Source organism: Diprion similis, chromosome 6, assembly GCF_021155765.1.
Source record: "Diprion similis isolate iyDipSimi1 chromosome 6, iyDipSimi1.1, whole genome shotgun sequence".
NCBI classification, from domain to species: Eukaryota; Metazoa; Arthropoda; class Insecta; order Hymenoptera; family Diprionidae; genus Diprion; species Diprion similis.
In genome coordinates this window covers 13,481,443-13,501,299 of record NC_060110.1, presented here as the reverse complement: position 1 = coordinate 13,501,299, position 19,857 = coordinate 13,481,443, and the positions used below count along the sequence as shown (strand labels likewise).

General features: G+C 44.0%; 1 protein-coding gene and 1 long non-coding RNA gene across 2 annotated transcripts in view; one reads left to right on the top strand and one right to left on the bottom strand.

Annotated features, from left to right (window-relative positions):
- The window catches only part of LOC124406910, a 143,992-nt gene extending 130,131 nt beyond the window's left edge, over positions 1-13,861 (bottom strand). Inside the window, exons 1-2 of the long non-coding RNA XR_006929268.1 lie at positions 13,700-13,861; positions 3,637-3,692 (exon numbers count right to left, since the gene is read on the bottom strand). This is a non-coding gene — a long non-coding RNA (uncharacterized LOC124406910). The remainder of the gene's footprint in view (positions 1-3,636; positions 3,693-13,699) is intronic.
- Positions 12,964-15,244, top strand: LOC124406909 (RB-associated KRAB zinc finger protein-like). The gene is made up of 3 exons (XM_046882588.1): positions 12,964-13,190; positions 13,318-13,446; positions 14,044-15,244. Exons 2-3 carry the CDS (start codon positions 13,324-13,326, stop codon positions 14,809-14,811), a joined length of 891 nt encoding a protein of 296 aa, XP_046738544.1. The 5' UTR covers positions 12,964-13,190; positions 13,318-13,323; the 3' UTR covers positions 14,812-15,244.
- Positions 15,245-19,857: the final 4,613 nt, after the last annotated feature.

Sequence of the window (19,857 nt, the reverse complement as noted above, 5' to 3'; positions counted from 1 at the left end):
GTGCGGGACAATCTCTCTTTGAGGAGGGCGAGGAGCGGAGAGTCAGACCCAGACTTGGAGACTCACGGAGTCAAAGTGAAGGCGCGGATTGGCGGAATAGAGAAATAAAGAAAGAGAAGTAGGAAACGAGGGAGCGAGAGGGAAAGGCGGGCAAAGTTATACGACTCTATTTGGCCCTCCCCACCTCACATCTAATGATGTTAAAATTAGTCGAAGTTCGATGTTGTTTCCAGGTTCTATTTCGGCGAGAAAAAAAGCGACGAGTAATCTAATAGGCAATTATCTTTGACAGTCATCGATGCAAGTATTACAGATAAATAATAATAATAATTCACCGCTGATCTCAGCGAATCAGCTTACCGCAAAAATAGTCTTTTTCGTCTTCTATCTCCGTTTCTTAACATCTGCATCGTGAAGATTATATTATTGAACGCAACGGGCAAACCGGTTCGAGGGATGCGCCGAGATGTTTAATCAGGAGACGGTAAAAACAATGTTTCCGCTGTGGAATGAGTGCAGTTCAACAAATTGTTTTGATAAGTCGTGGAGACAATACGTCGTTAAGACGTCGGTGGGGCTGGCTCGAGGTTTCAGGGGAGGTTTTCGGGTGGTTGCCGGGGTGAAGATGGGCGCTCTTCGAAGTTTAGATTAAACCCGCCGCGAATAAATATTCGTAATGGAGCGCCTGGGTGCCATAAATTAGCATGCGGCCCTCGCCCGCCTTCGCCCGCCTTCGCCCACTTTCCGCCGCCCCTGCCGATGCCCAAAGCTCCGCGTCTCGCGCCACGCCGAGAAGCTATCGTAAGTTACTCGGAAGTTTCATAGCCGAAGACCGTGTTCTCTGTCATCGAGGTCCCCGCAAGACGCCCTTGAAAATCACCCCCGTTTCACCCTCGCTCGCGTTTCGTCCTCGCGACTTGTCTCTCGATTGATTTCACCGTATCCGAACATCCTCGCGTCGGGGATGCAATATTTTTACGTGTCCTCCCTGGTGATCCCGGTGGATCGGTTGTCGATCTCAATACGTCAACTTGACGCCTCTACCTTACATGCGCGGTGCCTCGATTAAACGCACACCAGCCCGATACCCGGGAGAGTTCGTGCCGAAGATTGGAGTGGATTAATTGGTTGAACACTCGCGAGGGTCGGCGCCGAGCTCTACACCCCCAACCCCCGCGCCCCTGCCACTCCAACGTCGTTGAAATTTTCTGATCTTTGCCGCGAACTCACGGCTCCCCTGCAATACCGGCGGCTTGTGAAGGCAATTGATACCGGCGTTATAATCTTCAAAGCGGACAATTTAATAACGTCTAAAAGTCTGGAACTATACTTTGGACTTAGAAATCGGCGAGTTATTGCAAAAAATTATGCCTTTGGATACGGGTAATACATTTTTAAATGACTGTTTTTTAATTTCAGAGCAATCGATGGACGCACTAAGATTTGCAAAAAGGTTTTGATAGTCGGAGCGAATTCAAGTCGAGCAAGGAATAGGAGTAAGAATTACATCCTGCAGGACCGCGAGAGAAAACGAACGATAAAAATTTATACGGGGGTATTCGGTTCAGTCAGATAGTGAATTCAAACAGGCGTGTAATTGGCAGTATCGTAAAAAGAATCAGCGGGTGAGGTGAGGGTAGGGAAAGGAAGAAGAAAGAATCCGAGGGTGAGGAGGCGGAGGAAGGGAATGAGGAAAGGCCGCGCGGTGCTGGGGGGATATCCATAATTTTTTATCGTAAAAACCGCTTCATCCCTTCGAAGAGCGATATTGTTAATATGCAAAAAAGCATCGAGAAATGGGGTGGCAGGAAATAAGGAAGAAACGGCGGTTGTTCGAAGCGGGGCCGAAGGAGAGAGAAGGGTGGAGGCGAAATTGCGGCCTCCTCCGAAGATTATCTTGTCGCGTAAATATATATATATATACACCGAGATAATATAAGTTTCCATGTAAGCCACGGACGCGGTGAACACGCCGATTCGAAAATGGATCGACAATCGACGAATCAAGCGTCGATAGATCGGCCACTTTGATCATCGCGACGCCGAAATCCACGAAGAGTAAACGCGTTACCGGATCCACCTACAATCCCACACCCTTCCGCCCATCAGATTTGACGGAGGATCGTGACGTACCTACGCAATGCACGCGTTAACAACCGATTCTGCAATAGGTAGGTATTATATACCTACGCGAAGGTGCAGAGCCTGCATCCTCGTGTTAATCCACGTGCATCAGTCGAATTGTCAATTACTTGGTAGCGTGAGATGCGAGACACATATGACCCCCACATGGGGTGAAATTCTGGAGCCTCAGTCATCCGCGGGTACTGATCGCTACCGGTTATTCAATTACAACAATCAATCACCGAGTGTCAGCGAGGAGTCTATAATGCAAGATCGATCGCTGTACCAAGCCTTTCGCCTATCCTCTACGCTGGTATGCTCATATGAACCTGATATTAGGTGCGGTATAAAAGAATTACTCAAAGACGCGAAGTAGCGTTGAGGTGTTTGATTTACTGACTGAACAGGAATTCTTGCGAGAGAGCTGATGAGTTTCCGTCACCGTGACATTTCAGACCGAGGTATATATCACTTGGACAAATCGTCGATATCTTCTGATAATTTTTTTCACCTTAATTTCTCTTCGCAAATATTCAATGATTGCCTAATGCGTCGGTTTGTATTCACCCTGTCATCGAAACGACGGTATGGTAATAGGTGCGCGTTTTATGGCAAACCTGGGGGTTCCCTTCGAGTGAAAGAGGGAGGCGACGCCGACTAAGGGGGGTGGGTAAAATTGAAAATGAGCATAAAAAGCATAAAAAGCATAAAAACGAGGCGCGGGCAGATTGCCGTGGAATATTCTTCGGCAAAGGGGCAATTCATTTTCGTATCCTATATCAATTTCTTGCTTCGCCTCTCTTGCTTACGCTCCCCCCGGTGTTCCACCCCCGGCCCCCGCTCGCCTCTCAATCTATAGTCTTTTATCCCGTAAAACCGTTAACTCTGCCAGACATCAAGGGGAATACGAATTAGCCGTCATTTCTGCCGCAGATACCTAATACGTACCTATAGGCTACAATCTACGCGGATGAAAAACTTTCCTCGATTTACGCCGTAAGAAGCTTCCCTCAAAGAAATTATCGAAACGATCGAGTAATTCAATTTCCTAACCGCCTTGAATCGAACCGTTGTTTCATTTTCAGTGAACTACGTCGTCTCCCGTTCGATTTCCTTCTCTTTAAATCAAGGAGTCCTATACGAATGGGCGAACCAGAAAACATACCCAATGCTCATCACGATACGAGGATTGGGCACGCATGCTGTCAATGTTAATCAACAAATGGAAATAGGTGCGTTAACACCGTATGATAGAATCATGCCTCGCTATCGACTTGCTTTACCGAGAAGGACGCGCTTTTCAGGTAATGAAAATGGTTCGAGGTGATAATCACTTCGGTTTTTTCGTCTCCCCCGAACCTATATGCGATTGCCAAATTGGAGTGGGCACATCAAGTGTAGGTACAGTAAAATTGATCAGAATATATTGTTTGGTCGCCCTGAACAATGATTGACTTTAATCAAATGTGTAATGATTTTCTAATTTTTTAATGACAAACAAAGTGGACTCACCATTCCCGATGTTGATCAATTGAAACGAAAAGTCCTCGACAGCGTGCACGTATCGTCTGGAACACACGAATATTTCGTATAAATAAAACAGCTGACTGTGAGTAAAACGTTAAATAAGGATTCGGTGCGGAGAAGGGGATGAGAAAGGAGAGAGATCAGAACGAGGGAAGCTTTTGTGGCGCTGTCACGGTTAGAGGTTGAATGGGAAATGAATTTCAATAATCTATATTAAACCTGGCGTTGTCCAAGCGAGAAGTAAGGGGTACGGAGAGAAGAGGAGGAGGGGGCAGGGGGGGGAGGGTTGAAAGCGCAAAGGAGAGAGAGAACGAGGGCTTATTCTCACTCCTCAACTTTTTAATGAATATTCTTGAGCTAATTTGAATAAATTATAACCGATGGTGTTTGACGGTTTTTATAATCGCGTTGAATCCGCACCAAGCCCGGTAGGGTATTGATAGCTGGAAGGGAGAGGGAGGATAGGGAGGAGGGGCAGGGCAGCGAAGCTTCCATTTATTCTTTTGTCTTTAACCTGGGAGTGATTTTAAGGACTCTTTTTTCCAACAAGTCCATTAAAATATCAATTAAGTCCCCAAGGGCAGTTTTCTAATCAATGCTTTTATTTCCCTCGATTATGAAACGGCACCAATACATATGTATAATACAGCGTGCATTACAGAAATACGATAGGAACGTACATCTAGCAACGAACACCACCGCGACCTCTGCCCATAATCACTTGCGGTAGACCGGAATTCCATTGTTACTGCAGAAAACAAAAGACAATTTAGTATGCCGACCGAACCGCCCTTACTTTAAAAACTCCTGGACCGGGAACAATACTTTTTCACGCTTGGAAAGAACACTTACTTCGCCCTCCTACTGGGGCCGTCGTACTGCAGCGGGGTACGGGGGTGATTTTTGACAAACGGAACAAAATTTGGATCATCCCAGGTGAGGTAGGATCCTTTGTACCTTTGAGCCTGCACTGTCCTGCGCGCCGTTAGGAGAAGGGATATCTGCGAATCCTTGATTGCGAATCGGGCTTAGTGCTTGCAGGACAGCGAGAGAAAGACCAGGGGAATAGGGTTGAAAATATTGGAGGCAACGGCCCTCGTGTGATTCTCAAATCCACGTAATCGTACGTGGCTTATTTGTCGCCTGTAAATGGAACTCGGACCTGAGACTTGGAGAGGATACGGGGCTCGTTCGATCCCAACAAATAACATCGAGACCGCAAGCTGGTGCCTCGCATCCCCTCGAAACGTTTCTACCCTGATCCAACCGCGGTGGCAGTCAACCGTTCAATTCGGCTCGCGCATTTGTGTCGTCAATTTGGGCTTCTTAACTGGACCAGAATATGTATGTAAACTCACTTGTAACGAATGGGGAAAGTATGGATTCAGTGGTGTGATTATTTCCTACGGAGTTTTGTTTTTGAGAAGAACTGCAAGAAGGCAAATCAGCGACGTACGGTTCAGTCTCTGGAATTTCTGAAAATAATTCTAGCTCATTGGAAATGAATAAACTAGACCGTATTTCAGCAGTATGGCTTGGTTTTCGTAATCGAGGGTGAAGAAATCGAGTTTTCCGGAAATGCGTGCCACGTGACCAACTCCGTGTCTCCGTCATTCGTTGAATTTAACTATAACACTGGTCCCAGGTGGACGAGTCGAGCGATTGTATTTCCGAAGAATTCCCTGGGAGGGATTGCACGTGCGGAGAGTCGGAGGCTGCAGCAGGAAAATAATCGGGTACTGTGGGAATGAAAATCTCGACCGTTGCGCGTCCAGTAGATGTAAACTCGTAACGGGCCATTCGTTATGATTTAATACTAACGCGGCGGTAATGTCGTCACAGAGACTCCTCCGCATAAATAATTCGCATGTCCGGGTGCGGGTGGGCCAGAGAGAGATGGGAAGAGAGTTAGAAAGGTAAAAAGAGAAAGAGAGCTGCAGAGTGTGCGGGAGAGGCCGTGGGGACGGGGTCAGGTTTTTAATGCGACATCTCCTGGGGGCGGCGAGGATTACCCGTCGAGGTTAAAAAGGAAGTTTTTAATAATTTTTCATTTTCTCTATATTTATTATTGTACACTTCCTAACCGGAGTGAGGCGCGGGAACAATGACCAGTGGTGACCCACCCTCGGTTCACGCTCCCCGAGAAATTCACCCGATCGTAAGTCGGTACGTGAAATTTTAATTCATGCCTTCTTCCGGTCTCGTTGACAGACGTACGCGGAAAAGGACGAAACGATGGGGTTTTGCGTTGGAGGGGAGGCCTGCTTCCGGTCCAAGCCTCGGTGATTCTTCTAGCCTCAAACTAGGTTGAACGGAGAAGACTCGTGAGAAGAAGAGACCGAGAATGTGGCTCGAGTGAGGCGGGGGTGCGGGGAACCACCGCCGCAACAACAAATCTCGTTCTCTTCGGAATAGATAATTTCATTTTCAAGTTTATGAAAGAATACGCAGCGGCGGCAAGGCAAGGTTATAGCCTGCAACCGGAGTACTAGAAAGCCCGGAATATACGATCACCTGTATTCAGAATTGCAAATTCTTTAATTCTCAGGCAGGGGTGGCTGCTTGGCAGCAAAATACCTTCATCTGACCTATACAAACATCGTCCGCCGAGGAGGATGTGTATTCAAAAATTTGCATAGGTACATTCTGATTAAAACGTCCTAGAAAGTAAATTTAATAGAGGCGTGCACTGAGAGCGGGACGGAAACCTAGAGGACAAGAAGAACCGCGGAAGGAGGAGGAAATGTGGAATCAGAGATTCAGATGGAGCCCGGCGTGATGGGATGTACGAACAAATCTGGATAATAGGATTCCACGTTTTGTCTACTGATTGGATTAATTCATTGTTAATCACCGTCCGGTACCGCGAGGAAACGCGTTTTCGCCTGGATGGTGGAATAACGGTACGAAAATACGCTTTTCCACCTCAAGCATCGTACAATTTTCAGATACATTATTATAATTACTATCCTACAGGCGCGGAAGAGTTAAATTTCGTATCACCGATAATTGTTCAATGAAACTTCCGCTAATTGCCTATCGCCGTATCGTTATTTCATACTAAAAGGAGCACAAAGGATCACCGACAAACGACGGTAGAAAATGGAAAAGGAGACCCAAAAGGAAGAAAACGAAATCAGAGGAAAAAGAAGGATAATCTAAGGGGGGATTGTATCGTCGGCTCCACAGTGTACATGCGAGTGTACATACCCAAGTAATACGTACGTAGGTATACCCTGGTGTAAAAATATACAGGTGCGTCCTTAGAGCAGGACCCTCATCCATCCAAGCCGCCTCCAACCTCGAGGTTCATACGTGTACGTAGGTGGGAAGGTAGGAGGAACGCGGGCAAGCAAGCACAAGGGCTGAATTTTAATTATTTTCTCTTTGGTATAATATTTCAATGCTCGCTAGCTGCTAGCCAGCACCCCGCTTCCCACCCCTGTCAAGTAATGTTATTATAATTATACGTGTGTGCGCTCGGGTGCTCATTTCTTGCGCTCGCGCGTCTATTTCTGTATTCTCCGCCGTTTCCACATTTCTCTATATAATATTCTTCTGTATTTCCTCTGTGCTCACGTATTGTGTAATTAAAATGTCACAATTATATGCACGGAATTCCTCTTGAACGCAACTTCGAGCGATGTTTGAATATTTACACGGTAACTTCAAAGTACGGTGAGGTATTTTTCTTTATGTGGATTATAACTCGGTTTCATCGGAGTTCTGTTCAAAACTCGAAGACTGCTCAGCCACTGCATCACTAGGGCTGCTTTCAGCGAATTTACCCTATTTATGTCATCGAGGCGGAGTTTATACATCGATGAGCTGATATCGGGACGGGTAGCAATATTTCTTGACAAATTAATTCAGGGCACGAATTCGCGCTACGGCATTATCGAGAAATTTCCCCGTCAAATCTAATAAAACATAATATAGACGTATTAATCAGGAGTCGGAGGGGCACAGGGGCGGGGGGGGGGGGGGGGGGGGGGGCGTTGGCATCCTTTATGAGTCCTGAAATATGACGAAGGGGCGAAGACATCAATGTCAATAATAATTCATTGATTACTTAATTCACAGTTTCCATGGTAACCGTCTCACTTTCTCACTGTAACCAGCCAACTCCCAGCTACTCTGTTTTTCTCGCTTCGAAGACGCGAGGCAAATGTCTTAGGCCCTGTTCATACCGAATGAAAGCTGATCCATTACACAGCTGTCACGGTTGAAGATCATTGGATGTTCTAGGTATTTTTAATAGTACAAGACGATTGTAAAACAGGTTCGCTTGTCATTGCGTCAAGTTTGTTCCGCGCTTCATCGCTGCTCGATGACTCGATACTCGTACTGCCAGTTCCAAGTGACGGAGTGTAAACGCGGCTTTAAACCTGCTTACTGAACGCAAGCAGGCAAGGAGAAACGCGAAATGAATATTCAGAAGTTATTAGTCTGTAGTGAAATGTGACGGAGTTCACCCTCCCTCGAAGCATCCGGCCGCTCTTCTCCCTGTCTATACCCCCCCCCCCCCCTCCCGCGCCCCCAGGTTATAGATTTTGCGACAGATTCTGCTGAAAGTCTCGCGAGCAAGTGGGACGACCGATGGAACCAGGAAGGGTGAAGAGAGATTGACTGCGAGGAATCTGCATCGCTGGTTTCTACAGAGCTAGTTTGGAAAGAGCAGTCGTGAGATGCGAGCACATTCCTGAAAAACAACAGATCAAATCTGACAGCAATGAATTCAATTGGAACGTGAAGAAGCACGAGCCTTTGGCGAAAGCAGATAATTAATAAGGCGCGAAGCGATGAGCGTTGAGATAAAAATTGCAGATTTAGCCGATCCAATGCGGAAAAATAAGGTGAAGCTGATGTCCTCGGGGTAGTTGGATAGGCAAATTATCGAGCTTTATTATCACCCTCGTGTCAAGCGGGAGACGCAGCGCGATACTTCTTGCGAGAAAAAGAAGAGAGAATCAGATACGCTATTGAAGCGATTGAGTTAGGCAGATAGTGATCTGTGCGAAGCTGGGAAAGTCATCTCGACGGTACGGCAGTAGCGATATTCAAATGGCATCAATTTCTGTGGAATAGCTTTTTTGTATCTACTATATGCCGAGAATCTAACAGGAAGAAACGTATTGGCAGATAGCTGCGCCATCGTTTTACAACCCCTTATCGGGGCGAGGGTGTGCAGGGAGCGATGCCGTTCGAAGTTGTCTCAAGGGTGTGTCTTCGATTTCCATGGAAATTCGACGAATGCTGGAATGGCTGTAGCTTCAGCTTTCAGTCGCATCAGGGAAATACTCATTAAGGAGTTCACGTTTAGGAATTTGTCTGAGTGCCATGGTTTCTGCTACTTTGATACAGCGCGTCACTCATTTCCAAAGACGTGTTTCTACGACGAATGTCTTTTGCGATACCGGAGTACATTGCACAACAACGTATGCACGGAAAATCGTGACGGACTGTGAGTACCAAAGGTATTATTATGTCATAGCTTGTAAATGGCAATCGTAGGATCAATGAAGATTTACATCGAGACGATGAATATTATCGTCATTCCGCGATAGTTTTTCGCAAGGATTTGCGATCGGTGCTTTTCGTGGGTCATACCTAAATTTTTTGCGACTGGAGGAAATATTTTCCACTACCTATGCCATCGTACTTGCCGAATGCGTATTTTTTATTACTTTTCTTCCGTCGAAACTTATACGATGAATCTAGTCACAGCGATTTCGAATGTGCCGTATCAGCTTGAGAATTTTTAGTGACTCTTACTCAAACGTTTGCTGACCTTCCGGGATTTTTATCTTAACGGTTATACCTCCCACGTTTCACGTTGGCAAACGCGCGCCTCGCGTTGAGCGAAAAGTGGAAAAACAACGCTATTATCAAGAGAAGTATTAATTTTTCTTCCGAAATACGCTTCCCAGTCGCAATAGGAATAACACGAACAGTGTCTGCGAAGGAACGACTGTGAAGTTATTCTTATTGCCGTAGAGGAAATTAGCTTCCCGAGGATCGTAATAAACCAGCGATATGTCATTAACTATGTTTAACTTTCTTCTACAGCAGCCACACGAACTCTCTCGAGAGCCAATTCATTGATTCGGGTTGCTTATCGCTGAAAATTTCTGTATCTTGAAATCACATGTCACGTCACCTTTCGACCTTGAAATACCCTCTAAAATTGTTGCGACATGTTCTTTCGGCCTCCGCTGATCCTGGTTATATTGTATTTACTATATTAGGTGAAAAAGCTGGATATCGAAGCGGCGGCTGATCCTATCTACTCTCATCTCATCTCTGGCTCGCAGCTTTTCCGCCGCAGCCCATCTTCACCCCCGTCAACGCGGCACACGACCATACATCACGCCTTCGTCTTTATTAAACCCATATTTTTCAGGAATCCTCACTTTCATGATCTAAAGCACACCTCCCCGCTCACTCAAAAATCAGCCGGGTGAGGCTTGCGAAGGTTTTCCGGGAGGCTCTTCACGGCCGCAAGACGCATAAAAGTGAAAATGAAAGCGCGGTTTTTCCTTTCCCGACGAATTCCCGAACCGACGCAACACTCGCTCGCTGCCTTCCGTCTGGCGCCTTCGGGTTCAATAAAGACCAGACTTACAGGCTGAAGGATACACCGTAGCACGTGGATATCTCAATGAATATTAAACCAAGTCTAAAATAATGCTCGACGTTTCGTCTAGGTATATGTATTGTATGTATATATGCCTACATTGCCTACGCACCCAGTACGGAGTCGAACTCGTCTCGTAGCTTATATATTAACCTTAGCCGCAATGTTATCCAGAATTTATTTATTAGGTTCATCCAGAAGATAGAGCGCGAGAAAGAAGAAAAGGGAATAAAATGGATGAATAAAAAACAGCGGTGTAGAAAATGTAAAATCGTGTTCTAGCGCTCCGAAATAATATACGGAGGGCCGAAGTGCCGAAGCACCGAAACAACGAAACCCTACAGCCGCGGTGGATATAAAGCATTCCTTCAGTTTATTAGTCAGCCTACGGTAGGCCTCTCTTTATATTAAACATGTGCATTATTAATGCTCAAGTATAACCGTAAAATGCTGATGAAAAAAAGTTAGCAGCCCTCATTTCCCGTGGAAAAAAACGGGGAGTGGAGCAGGAGCCGAGCGAGACTGACTTATTTGACGCCCATAGTCAATATTAATGGCTAATTAAAGCTTAATTGGGCACGGAACTGAAGTTCTCGCGGGAGATCGGGATGAAATATCCCTGGATAAAAAATTCACCCGTAATTTTGGGATCCCTATCAATGCACGCCTCCTTTGCTACTTTGATCATTTCTTCTATCATTCATATCCTCTGCAGTCGAAGGGACACATTTTTGCTAAGAATATTTGACTTTTAGCTAAAATTTGAATATATTGTGATTAGAATGTTAATTTACACTTGAATGAGATGAGATTTCAACTCACCCAAAAATTAATGCTTCTAATAACGAAATATTGGGAATTTGCAATGAAACTGTTGACGCGTTATTTGCTGGTTAAAACTTGCAAATTTCCGTTCGAGGCAACCATATAACATTTATACAAGATTAAGTATAACATTTGTCAGGTTACAGAAGCCTATTATTATAAAAAACCAATCAAAGTGGCCTTAATAATGCGACATCTTATGAATTTCCTACGGACATTATACATGCCTGAAAAGTGAATTAAATACGTGTGATTTGAAAAACATTTGGGTCACACGTAATGGTTAAAAAATTGAGACTGGTATTATTTAAGCAATCCTCGAGCCCCACGTGTGCTCATTTTGGTTAGGTATTGGGCGGAGAGGAGAAAAGTAGCGGCAGTCGGCGTGGCAGTATTTTGTTAGATGAATAAAATAACGTGTTAACCATTCAACTTGTGCCCAAGCAGCGTTAATTATCAACTTCGATAATACGCTTCACATGTGTGTATAATGAATCCGCCGGTTCAAAACGAGTAACGCGAGCCTAAAAATTTAACTAGAAAAACTGACTAAAACAGGCCTCAGTAAGAGTAAAGTGGTAAATTTGAGGGGAAAAATTAAAAGCGACAGAAAAAAGAAAAATAGAATAAAAGCTAAATTATGTCGGGCGATGTTTGAGCGATGTTCCGTGCCCCTCACCTTCCGTTTGTTAATATAATATAAGGAAGAGTCTGCAGGGTTGAGCTGCAGGATGGGAAGGGTAGGAAAGGTTTCTAATTGTAACCCACCCGATATAACCCGACAACCGACATTCGGAGTCACAGTCACAGTCACCAATTTCGTTGACATCGTTGCAGTGTTGGTGGTGGTAGTGCCGGTAGCCGAGTATATTGTCATACCTTTCTTTATTTCCCCAGTGGCTGAATGAGGTTATACATTTTTTCCACTAAGGCAATACCTCCGTCTTCTTATTAGCAAAGCTAATTGGAAATACAAATGGTTATTCACGGTAAGGGAATGGCAGCGGGTTGAGAATCGAGAGCGGGTAGGGGCGGCAAGGACTCCGACACGAGGGGTGGTGAGGGGTACACTTCGGTGTATTAAGGTCGTATTTGCCCCGGATAATTAGGACTTTTTTCCCGGCCAATTTGGATGAATAATTGATTTTGCCCTCCCTTCTGCATCTCGCTCTTGTGCAGGCTCGACCAACTGCTGAATCTCTTCGAATGACAATCGCAACCGGGTCTTACAGCGTCGGGGAACAAGTACCGAACTTTTTGGCGACGATACTGAGAGGAACGGAAAAATTGAAGAAAAAAAAGACAAGACGCTCTTTCGAGAGACTCGTTAATTACCTGTAATACGGGTAAACAAGACGAAGGTTTTAATGGAGCCGTCCTTTTGTTGACATACGATGCAAACTTTTTTTTTTACTCCCACTTTCGAGAATTCTTCAAGTTTCACGTTTCCCTGACTGTTAAAGAGCTTTGATTACACGGTAAAACGACCCTGGAGTTAAAATACAATAATTGAAAACGGCCAAAGTCGTAATTTCGCAATAGCAGAATAAAAAAATTAATGACAATGAATGTTTGAATAAAATATACATACGCTACACGGCTTACAGACGTGTATACATGTATACACGTATACACGGCACTTCGGCACTTGGTCGGTATAAATTCCAGGTCCGCGAATCCCGGTTTCTCTCTAATTTACATCTCTGACGAAATTTACGGTACCACGGACTGATTAGACCGATGCGATAATGCGTCCTTGAGATTTGAAAACTGCTTCTTCGATGCGAGACGTACTCCGTATCGGTCTGTTGTCAAACGACGCTTTTCGGCGACTCCGCTGTTGTCTGTGTTACAGGTTTACAGGTGAGTTACGGGCTTGAAGTGAGGACGAGTCAATATCAATCGGCTTGAGCTACTGGCCCACAATGTTATTGCGTCTGTCATTTCGAGTAAGACATCGCACCGGACAGTCGTGCCTCAAAGGTTGAATAGCAATCCGTGCTTCTCACCGTTTCGTAATCGCGTAATCGTGTGGAGAACTAAGTTATTTAATAGGAGTTGCATCCTGCTTACACTGGTGAGTTAAGTGCCGGTTGCGAACCGATATGCATGTAACGAAGAACGATTATACGTCATCTGTAATGAGTGTTCGATCGTAATTGCAAGTGTCGTAGTAAACACATTATATTCAAATCTATTTGCAGTTCAGAATGCGACTGAAAACCATACCCAGACAAAGAATGACTATAAATCATACGAAAACTATCGCGCAGGACACGAGGCAAGAGTTTCTGGATACTGGAAAACACACTCAAATACACGAAATACGAAAGGTATGCTTCCAAAATATTATTTTAGTGAACTATGCACATCCGTACTCAAATACGAACGTTGAAATTTCGCGAATTTTACATCATTCAGAATAGTGGTGGACGAAATAAAGTAAATCTTGATAGCACATCAAGAATCTACATATAATACACGATATATTTCCGAAACATAAGAAAAATGAGCACATAAAATTGTGTAAAAGACATTAACGACCTTTTTTTCTACAACTGTCAGTGTCTTTTTGTTGAAACTAACCTGATGTAATCTCAGCTGATCTTCGTACTTGGCTAATCTTTTTCCTTGTCAACCAATATCACGTGTAACGTCCCACAAACAGCTGGTTTTCTCACACTATCACAAAACTACGCACTTCTTTGAACAAGCACATTTCACTGTGTGTCTGAATACCTCGTTCATGTACACTGCGATTCGAAACGCCCCGCAGCAATTACCGAGAAAATTTGATAAATATACATTATAAGCAGCGAGCTATCCGTTCGCGCCACCTTGATTCGACCCAAAACATATATAGTACGTCCGAATTTACGCTTGATATCGATGGCTCGTATCTATGTTCAAACACCAACGTATTTTCGCAGAAATCCGAAGCAAGTGTGCGAGAAGGGCCCAAACGCTCCACTGGCAAACACGAATCAAGGGATCTTGACAGCAGCGAACCGTCTTACTTAGAATTAGTCTACCATCTGCCCGGTGTCAAGAATCGCACGAAAGACACTCTTGAAGCCATGAATCTGAGCGTCAAAGACAGCGTCAAGTTTTGCATCGAGGAGGAAAAGCCGAGCGCGTCGTCGGCCTCAGAAACTGCCTACTGCGGAAACAGTAACAGCGACGAATTCGCCGGAAGTATGCTTTATCAGATAATGACCGATCCTACGTTCGTTGAGAATATCCGTCAAAATAAACAGGCGAAGAAGCTGACTTGCCAGTTCTGCAAGGAGAAATTTGGCAGCAGTAAGGAGATGGACGATCATCTCGAATCTCGGGGGATGAACGAGCTCAAGCAGATCACTTGCTGTGCCTGCAAGAAAACCTTTGGGCAAAAAAGATATCTTCGCTACCATCAGAGGTGCCACATCGAAAAGAATAAATACCCGTGTAGCCTCTGCCCAAGAATGTATACCAGAATGGACAATCTGACGCGACACAGGACATTTCACACAAATCCTGACAAGTACCCTTGCAATATCTGCGACAGATCATTTTCCAGAAAAGATTTGATGTCCAAACATCTCAAAACGCACGAGGGAAAAAAGTTCAACTGTAAACTTTGCAAACAATCTTTTTATAATTACGTAGACTTGCAAACGCACAGACTGGTATTGCATATTGAAAATAATCGCAAGTAACTTAAAACTTAGTCCATGGTTGAGTTTGGCTCTTATTCCCGATTGAATTTGTTATCAGTTATTATAAGCAAGAAGAGAATTATTTTATACATTGTTATACTTTATGAGAATTACTTAAAAGTAAAGAAACACCACTCCAATTGTCGAGTAAAATTGACTGAATTGTTTTAGTTCGTTGCTTTCTCTGTAATCGTAATTACACAAACGCATAATCGTGATACATGCGAAAATATATAATTTGTCGATTAATTATCAACGTGGAAATATTATGGTAAATTATTTAGGTATATTCATATGTTTGGACAGGTAGTTAATTACGTTAAACTCTGTATATTATTTTTGTTGCAAAGTGTGGTACACTGATTGATGATATGTATTTAAGAAACCCAATAAATTTATTTTGGCATTATAAAGTATTGTTGTTTCATAACGATTATCCCATATCCATTTTGGAGTTAGATGTTAATCTACGTAACGGGCAAACAAATCGTACTTGTACAAATTTTTTTAGTAGTTAGGAGTGAAATATTTATTTTATGAATGAAGGGATCTTATGACAGGGTTTTAGATTTTGAGGGAATTACCCATGAATCAATTGTAACAAATTTCCAAAAATATAAAAAAACTTCTAACTAGACTATAAAGATAAACAAGAAGGGATTTTTGGTTTTCTGCAATGACAATCGAATAGGAAAATTGAAAACATCTTGAGATAAAAAATAATAAATAAATACAAGTGAATCTTACAAGAACATTTGTAAGTCAAGGCTTGTGTATATAATATTTCAGAAAATGTTTCATCGAGTGTATATTTAAATCCACAGTACGTGAAGTCTTTGTACTCTGACAAAATTGAAACATCTACGTTGGAGTATAAATTCATTCATTGTAAAACATTGCATACATGAATATTCGTGTGGACTTGCTATGTGCTATTTGCTGAGATCAGAAGATTGATTTTTTCATTTCAATGGACTTAAATTTCGCAAACTCTACAATACATAAAATTCATCATCCTAGGTACTATTTTCAATTTTTTAACCATCAGAATCATCGCTCAAATCTTTAAATCCCTTGTATCCAGTGGAATCTCGAACTTTTTTCAAAACCCGGCGTTCATTAGGATGTCTGAATTTTTGGAAGGAGCAGGTAAAATAACATTTGCATCTAAATTCCACTGCACCCATCACAAATGTCGCAATTAGATTCCAGGCTCGTTGATCGAGAAGGTGGAGTTGAGTCAGCAGGTATATTGCAAATACATACTTGTTTCAAAAAATGTCTCCTTTTGTCGAATGGTTTTTGCAAACGGGTTACACATATACAGTGGAGCAGAGATTCCGCGGTCTCTTTGGGAATTGTCGAGTCGAGTTTTCGCAACGCCGTAGGGTCTCACCGATGTCTAAGTACCGCAATGTGTGGGACATGAGAAAAAAAATAATTAAAAAACAAAAATACAAGTTGCGTAAAAAAAATTCAAGTAGAACCTGAGCAGGCCGGGCGCATGTGGATTTACTCGTAAAATAAGGCAGCGAACCGCGACGGGGATTATAATATGCGACGAATGCAAACTCTCAGCAATTTAAAAAAAACCACCGAGGATTTCGCATATTTGTTTAACCGCGTATACAATGTCATTACGTGGCAGAGTCAACCGGCGCGTGCAAAGCGCTACCCCGACAGCGCAGCGTTTCACGTTTTATAGCAGAGATTGGTTTCTCACTATTTTCATGCGACACTTCGAAAGTTTCCTAGCTCCCTTACTTGTGTGAAAAACAGAGGGTAAAAAATCGGCAAAAAATTCACCGTCGCGTTTACTTTGCGTAATTGTTTCTATTACCAGCGTAACAACCTCCGGCTGAGAAATCGATTTTGATTTCTCAATTCGAAACAGGTATTAAACGCACCGGCGAACAATCGTCCCTCGTATCTGGTAAAAAAAAGCGATCACCGCGTATGAAAGTTCCGAAATATTGAGATAATACCGCGGCGGTCTTTCCGGCGAAATTTCAGAAACTCATTTCTGAGGCCGGAGGCGTACGTTAGTAATTATTCACACCGAGCTCACATATCCCAGGCAGCACGAGGAGGCCAGTTTCAATGTGTGCGGCTCGCGATGGCGATACGCCGCGGTGACGGGGATGCCGTCCTGGACCGGAGAAAACCGAGGGTGGTGGGAAAGGGGCAGATACAGGGCCGCAATCCCTTTGATACGGCATTGATATAATATTAATCTAAGCAAGCAGAACTCAAAGGATAACCGACACCCACCCCCGCGCACCCTCCTCGACCCACACGCACGCATTACGCGTGATGTACGACGCACGGCGCACGGGGGCAACGGCCAAGGATGGATCGCTCGAAAGCGTATTAATTTCTTCATTATGCGCCGGGCTGACCATCCGCATGGTTATTGCGTGGACGTCGACGCCGACGTCAACGCCGCCGCGCTTTCGCCCCCGATGGCTGCTGTCGCGTATCCTTATGTCAGTGATTTATTAAAATTCGTCAGGATGATGGTGGAAGGTGCGACGACACATGCGAGGGCGTTTGCAAATTCATTTTATTCTCTCGTCCCACCGAAGAAGTTCGCACGAGATGCTGGCCGCCGGAATTTTTTTACCGGGAAATGAAAAGTTAATTGCAATTGGAGAACAATTTGCAACTATGTTAGCAATTTTAGGAGGGGCATTTATAGATGTATAGCATTGCTCGGAAATTGCCAATAAAGGATATTGCTTCTCGATTGTCTTCTTTTTTTTTTACTTGTGTTATTAACCAACATATTGTCATTTCATTTGTAATACGCTGCAAGAAACGCGTGTGTCTACAAAATGAGAAGGTAATGAAAAATTCCGAAAGAAATGTGAAACATTACTATAACGACTTCAAGTATAATGCATTTGACTTGATAATGATCGTGCCGTTTGAAATGATTATTTCATTCGCAGCTTAGCTGCAGTATCATTCGATACTTCGTTTTTATTTCTAGAATTACTCTCTCTCTCAAGATTGAATAAGATGGGTTTAATTTTTTTTATTTGGAAGTCACTAAAGTTTTTTAGTGAGTTGATAATGACTGACTCCCACGTATTGTCTGATTTTCGAAAATCGAATCAGAGTGATTTAAATTGGTAGCAAAAATTGCAACACTAACAATTGTCGCGTGATATTTAAGGTAATTGAATGAAAATTGGAAGCGACCGAAATACACTCGATCATCAATTTCTAGCGTAACCAGCACAGCTGTAGTTCACGTCCGAACGGCTTTACGAATCGGCTGAATAAATAACGGCGATCTAACATCGATGAATGAGGTTATAAGCAAACATAAAAGATACGAGAACGAGTCGCGGTAGGTACGGTAGCGCTGCCTGGTCAGGTTTAATTAATGTAAAAATCACAAGTCGATAGACGAGCGTCAAGCCGAACCTCGAAAACAGCGTCGAACGTCGAACTCAGCAAATCGGGAAAAGCCACGGGTTGTGCTTCGTTTATCCGGCCGAAGCCCCTTTTCGGTGCGATATCGGGGTGGCAATATTTAATCAAACACTCGGTGTGTAAGTCACGTTGAAACTCGCCGACACCCCTCGCTCCTCACCCCTCACCCTTTCCCCAACAACCAGCTTGGAGCAAGCAAGGCTCGCACGCGGCGGCTTCAATATTTTCGAATTGCCAGGCGAATGATTTTTATCAAACAAAGCATTCTTCACCCGGTCACATTTTAATCAATACGTAACTCTCGTTGCCGAGCTTGTAATTCACCCGTCCTCCGATTTTCGCTTTTCGCTTTTGCTCCGCGTTTGCCGTTGGTGGTTAAAACCTTTACTCCGCGGACTCGACGGAAAAATTAATATCAGAACTCGTGCTTCTTCGTTCAGAAAATATTCGCTCTCGTAGTTTTTCTAGAACGGTAACCAGTTTCCTGCTCGTGGCGCAGTTTTATTGGCGCGATCGATCGATTCCATTAATCATTTTTACGATCATTCCACTTTCTCAGATCTTGCACGCGGTGAATCGACGGAGGTTTTTAACTATACGTGCCTCGACTTGATATTGCCCCAATGATTTCGCGTTACGCACTCGATCAAGCACATATTGTTTGACAATTTTTCACCTCCGAGAACACGAGGCGTTGCACCTACAAGGTACGAGAACGCAGCATATATGTACGCCTCGGAGATTTCCGCACCAGAAATTGAGTCGTAGCCGTGCGTTTAGCACAGGCCGACTGTGACAAAGGTTGAAATTATATGCAATAAAAATGGCACTATGTACACTGTTCAATTTTACAACACTCGTATTTTCCACTTAAAAATGCTCTCTGCCGTCGAATCGAGGGGCGAGAGGCGCTGCGCAGGGCGATATGGGGGCCCGGCCCCTGTTCTTTTTGATCTCGCTAAAGAATTCATTAAGTTTGCGGCTGCGGCAAGGTATTAAAACGGGCCGCGGAATTGCCCGCGAATTTCGTACAGCCTTGCCGCTAGCTTTGATGGCGCGAAAGGGGCTCCTCCTCCTTCTTGCGACACCCCACTGCAGTTACACACACGAACTCGCCACCTTATATTATGCCGCTGGATTATTTTGCTCAATCGATAGCGCCCCCCTCTTCCCTCTTGCCCCCCTCCATCCAGCGCTTTTCTCAGGACTCGAACGCGGCAAAATTTCTACGCTTTCGAAAAAATCGAGGGCCAAGATTTTGTGCTCATTTTCGCTCACGTAATAATAACAAGTGTGATGACCTGAACCGGTTACTTCAAGTTTAATTGGCGGCATAAATTGGTGGGTTTAATTGGCGTATCGATTTCACCCGGATTAAACACGAGCAAAGGGATCGCGGCGGCCTCTCGGTGAAAATGAACATTTCTTGCGGGATAAAAAATCTGTGTAATCAATTATTGAACCTTTTATCTCATATTTTACGGCCAATGAGTTCCAGTCTCCCTCCCCTTTTCTCATACCCCTCACTTTTTAGGTACGCTTCTTTGCCGGGGTTGAACGGCTCGGGGGAGGAAAAGAGGGAAGAGAAGCGGGGAGAGGCTGGCT

Excerpts from the sequence above, each read along its gene's own strand:
- LOC124406909 (XM_046882588.1), top strand. The coding sequence starts at position 13,324 with ATGCGACTGAAAACCATACCCAGACAAAGAATGACTATAAATCATACG. Across the intron at positions 13,447-14,043 it reads AAATACACGAAATACGAAAG|AAATCCGAAGCAAGTGTGCG; the intron begins GTATGCTTCCAA and ends GTATTTTCGCAG.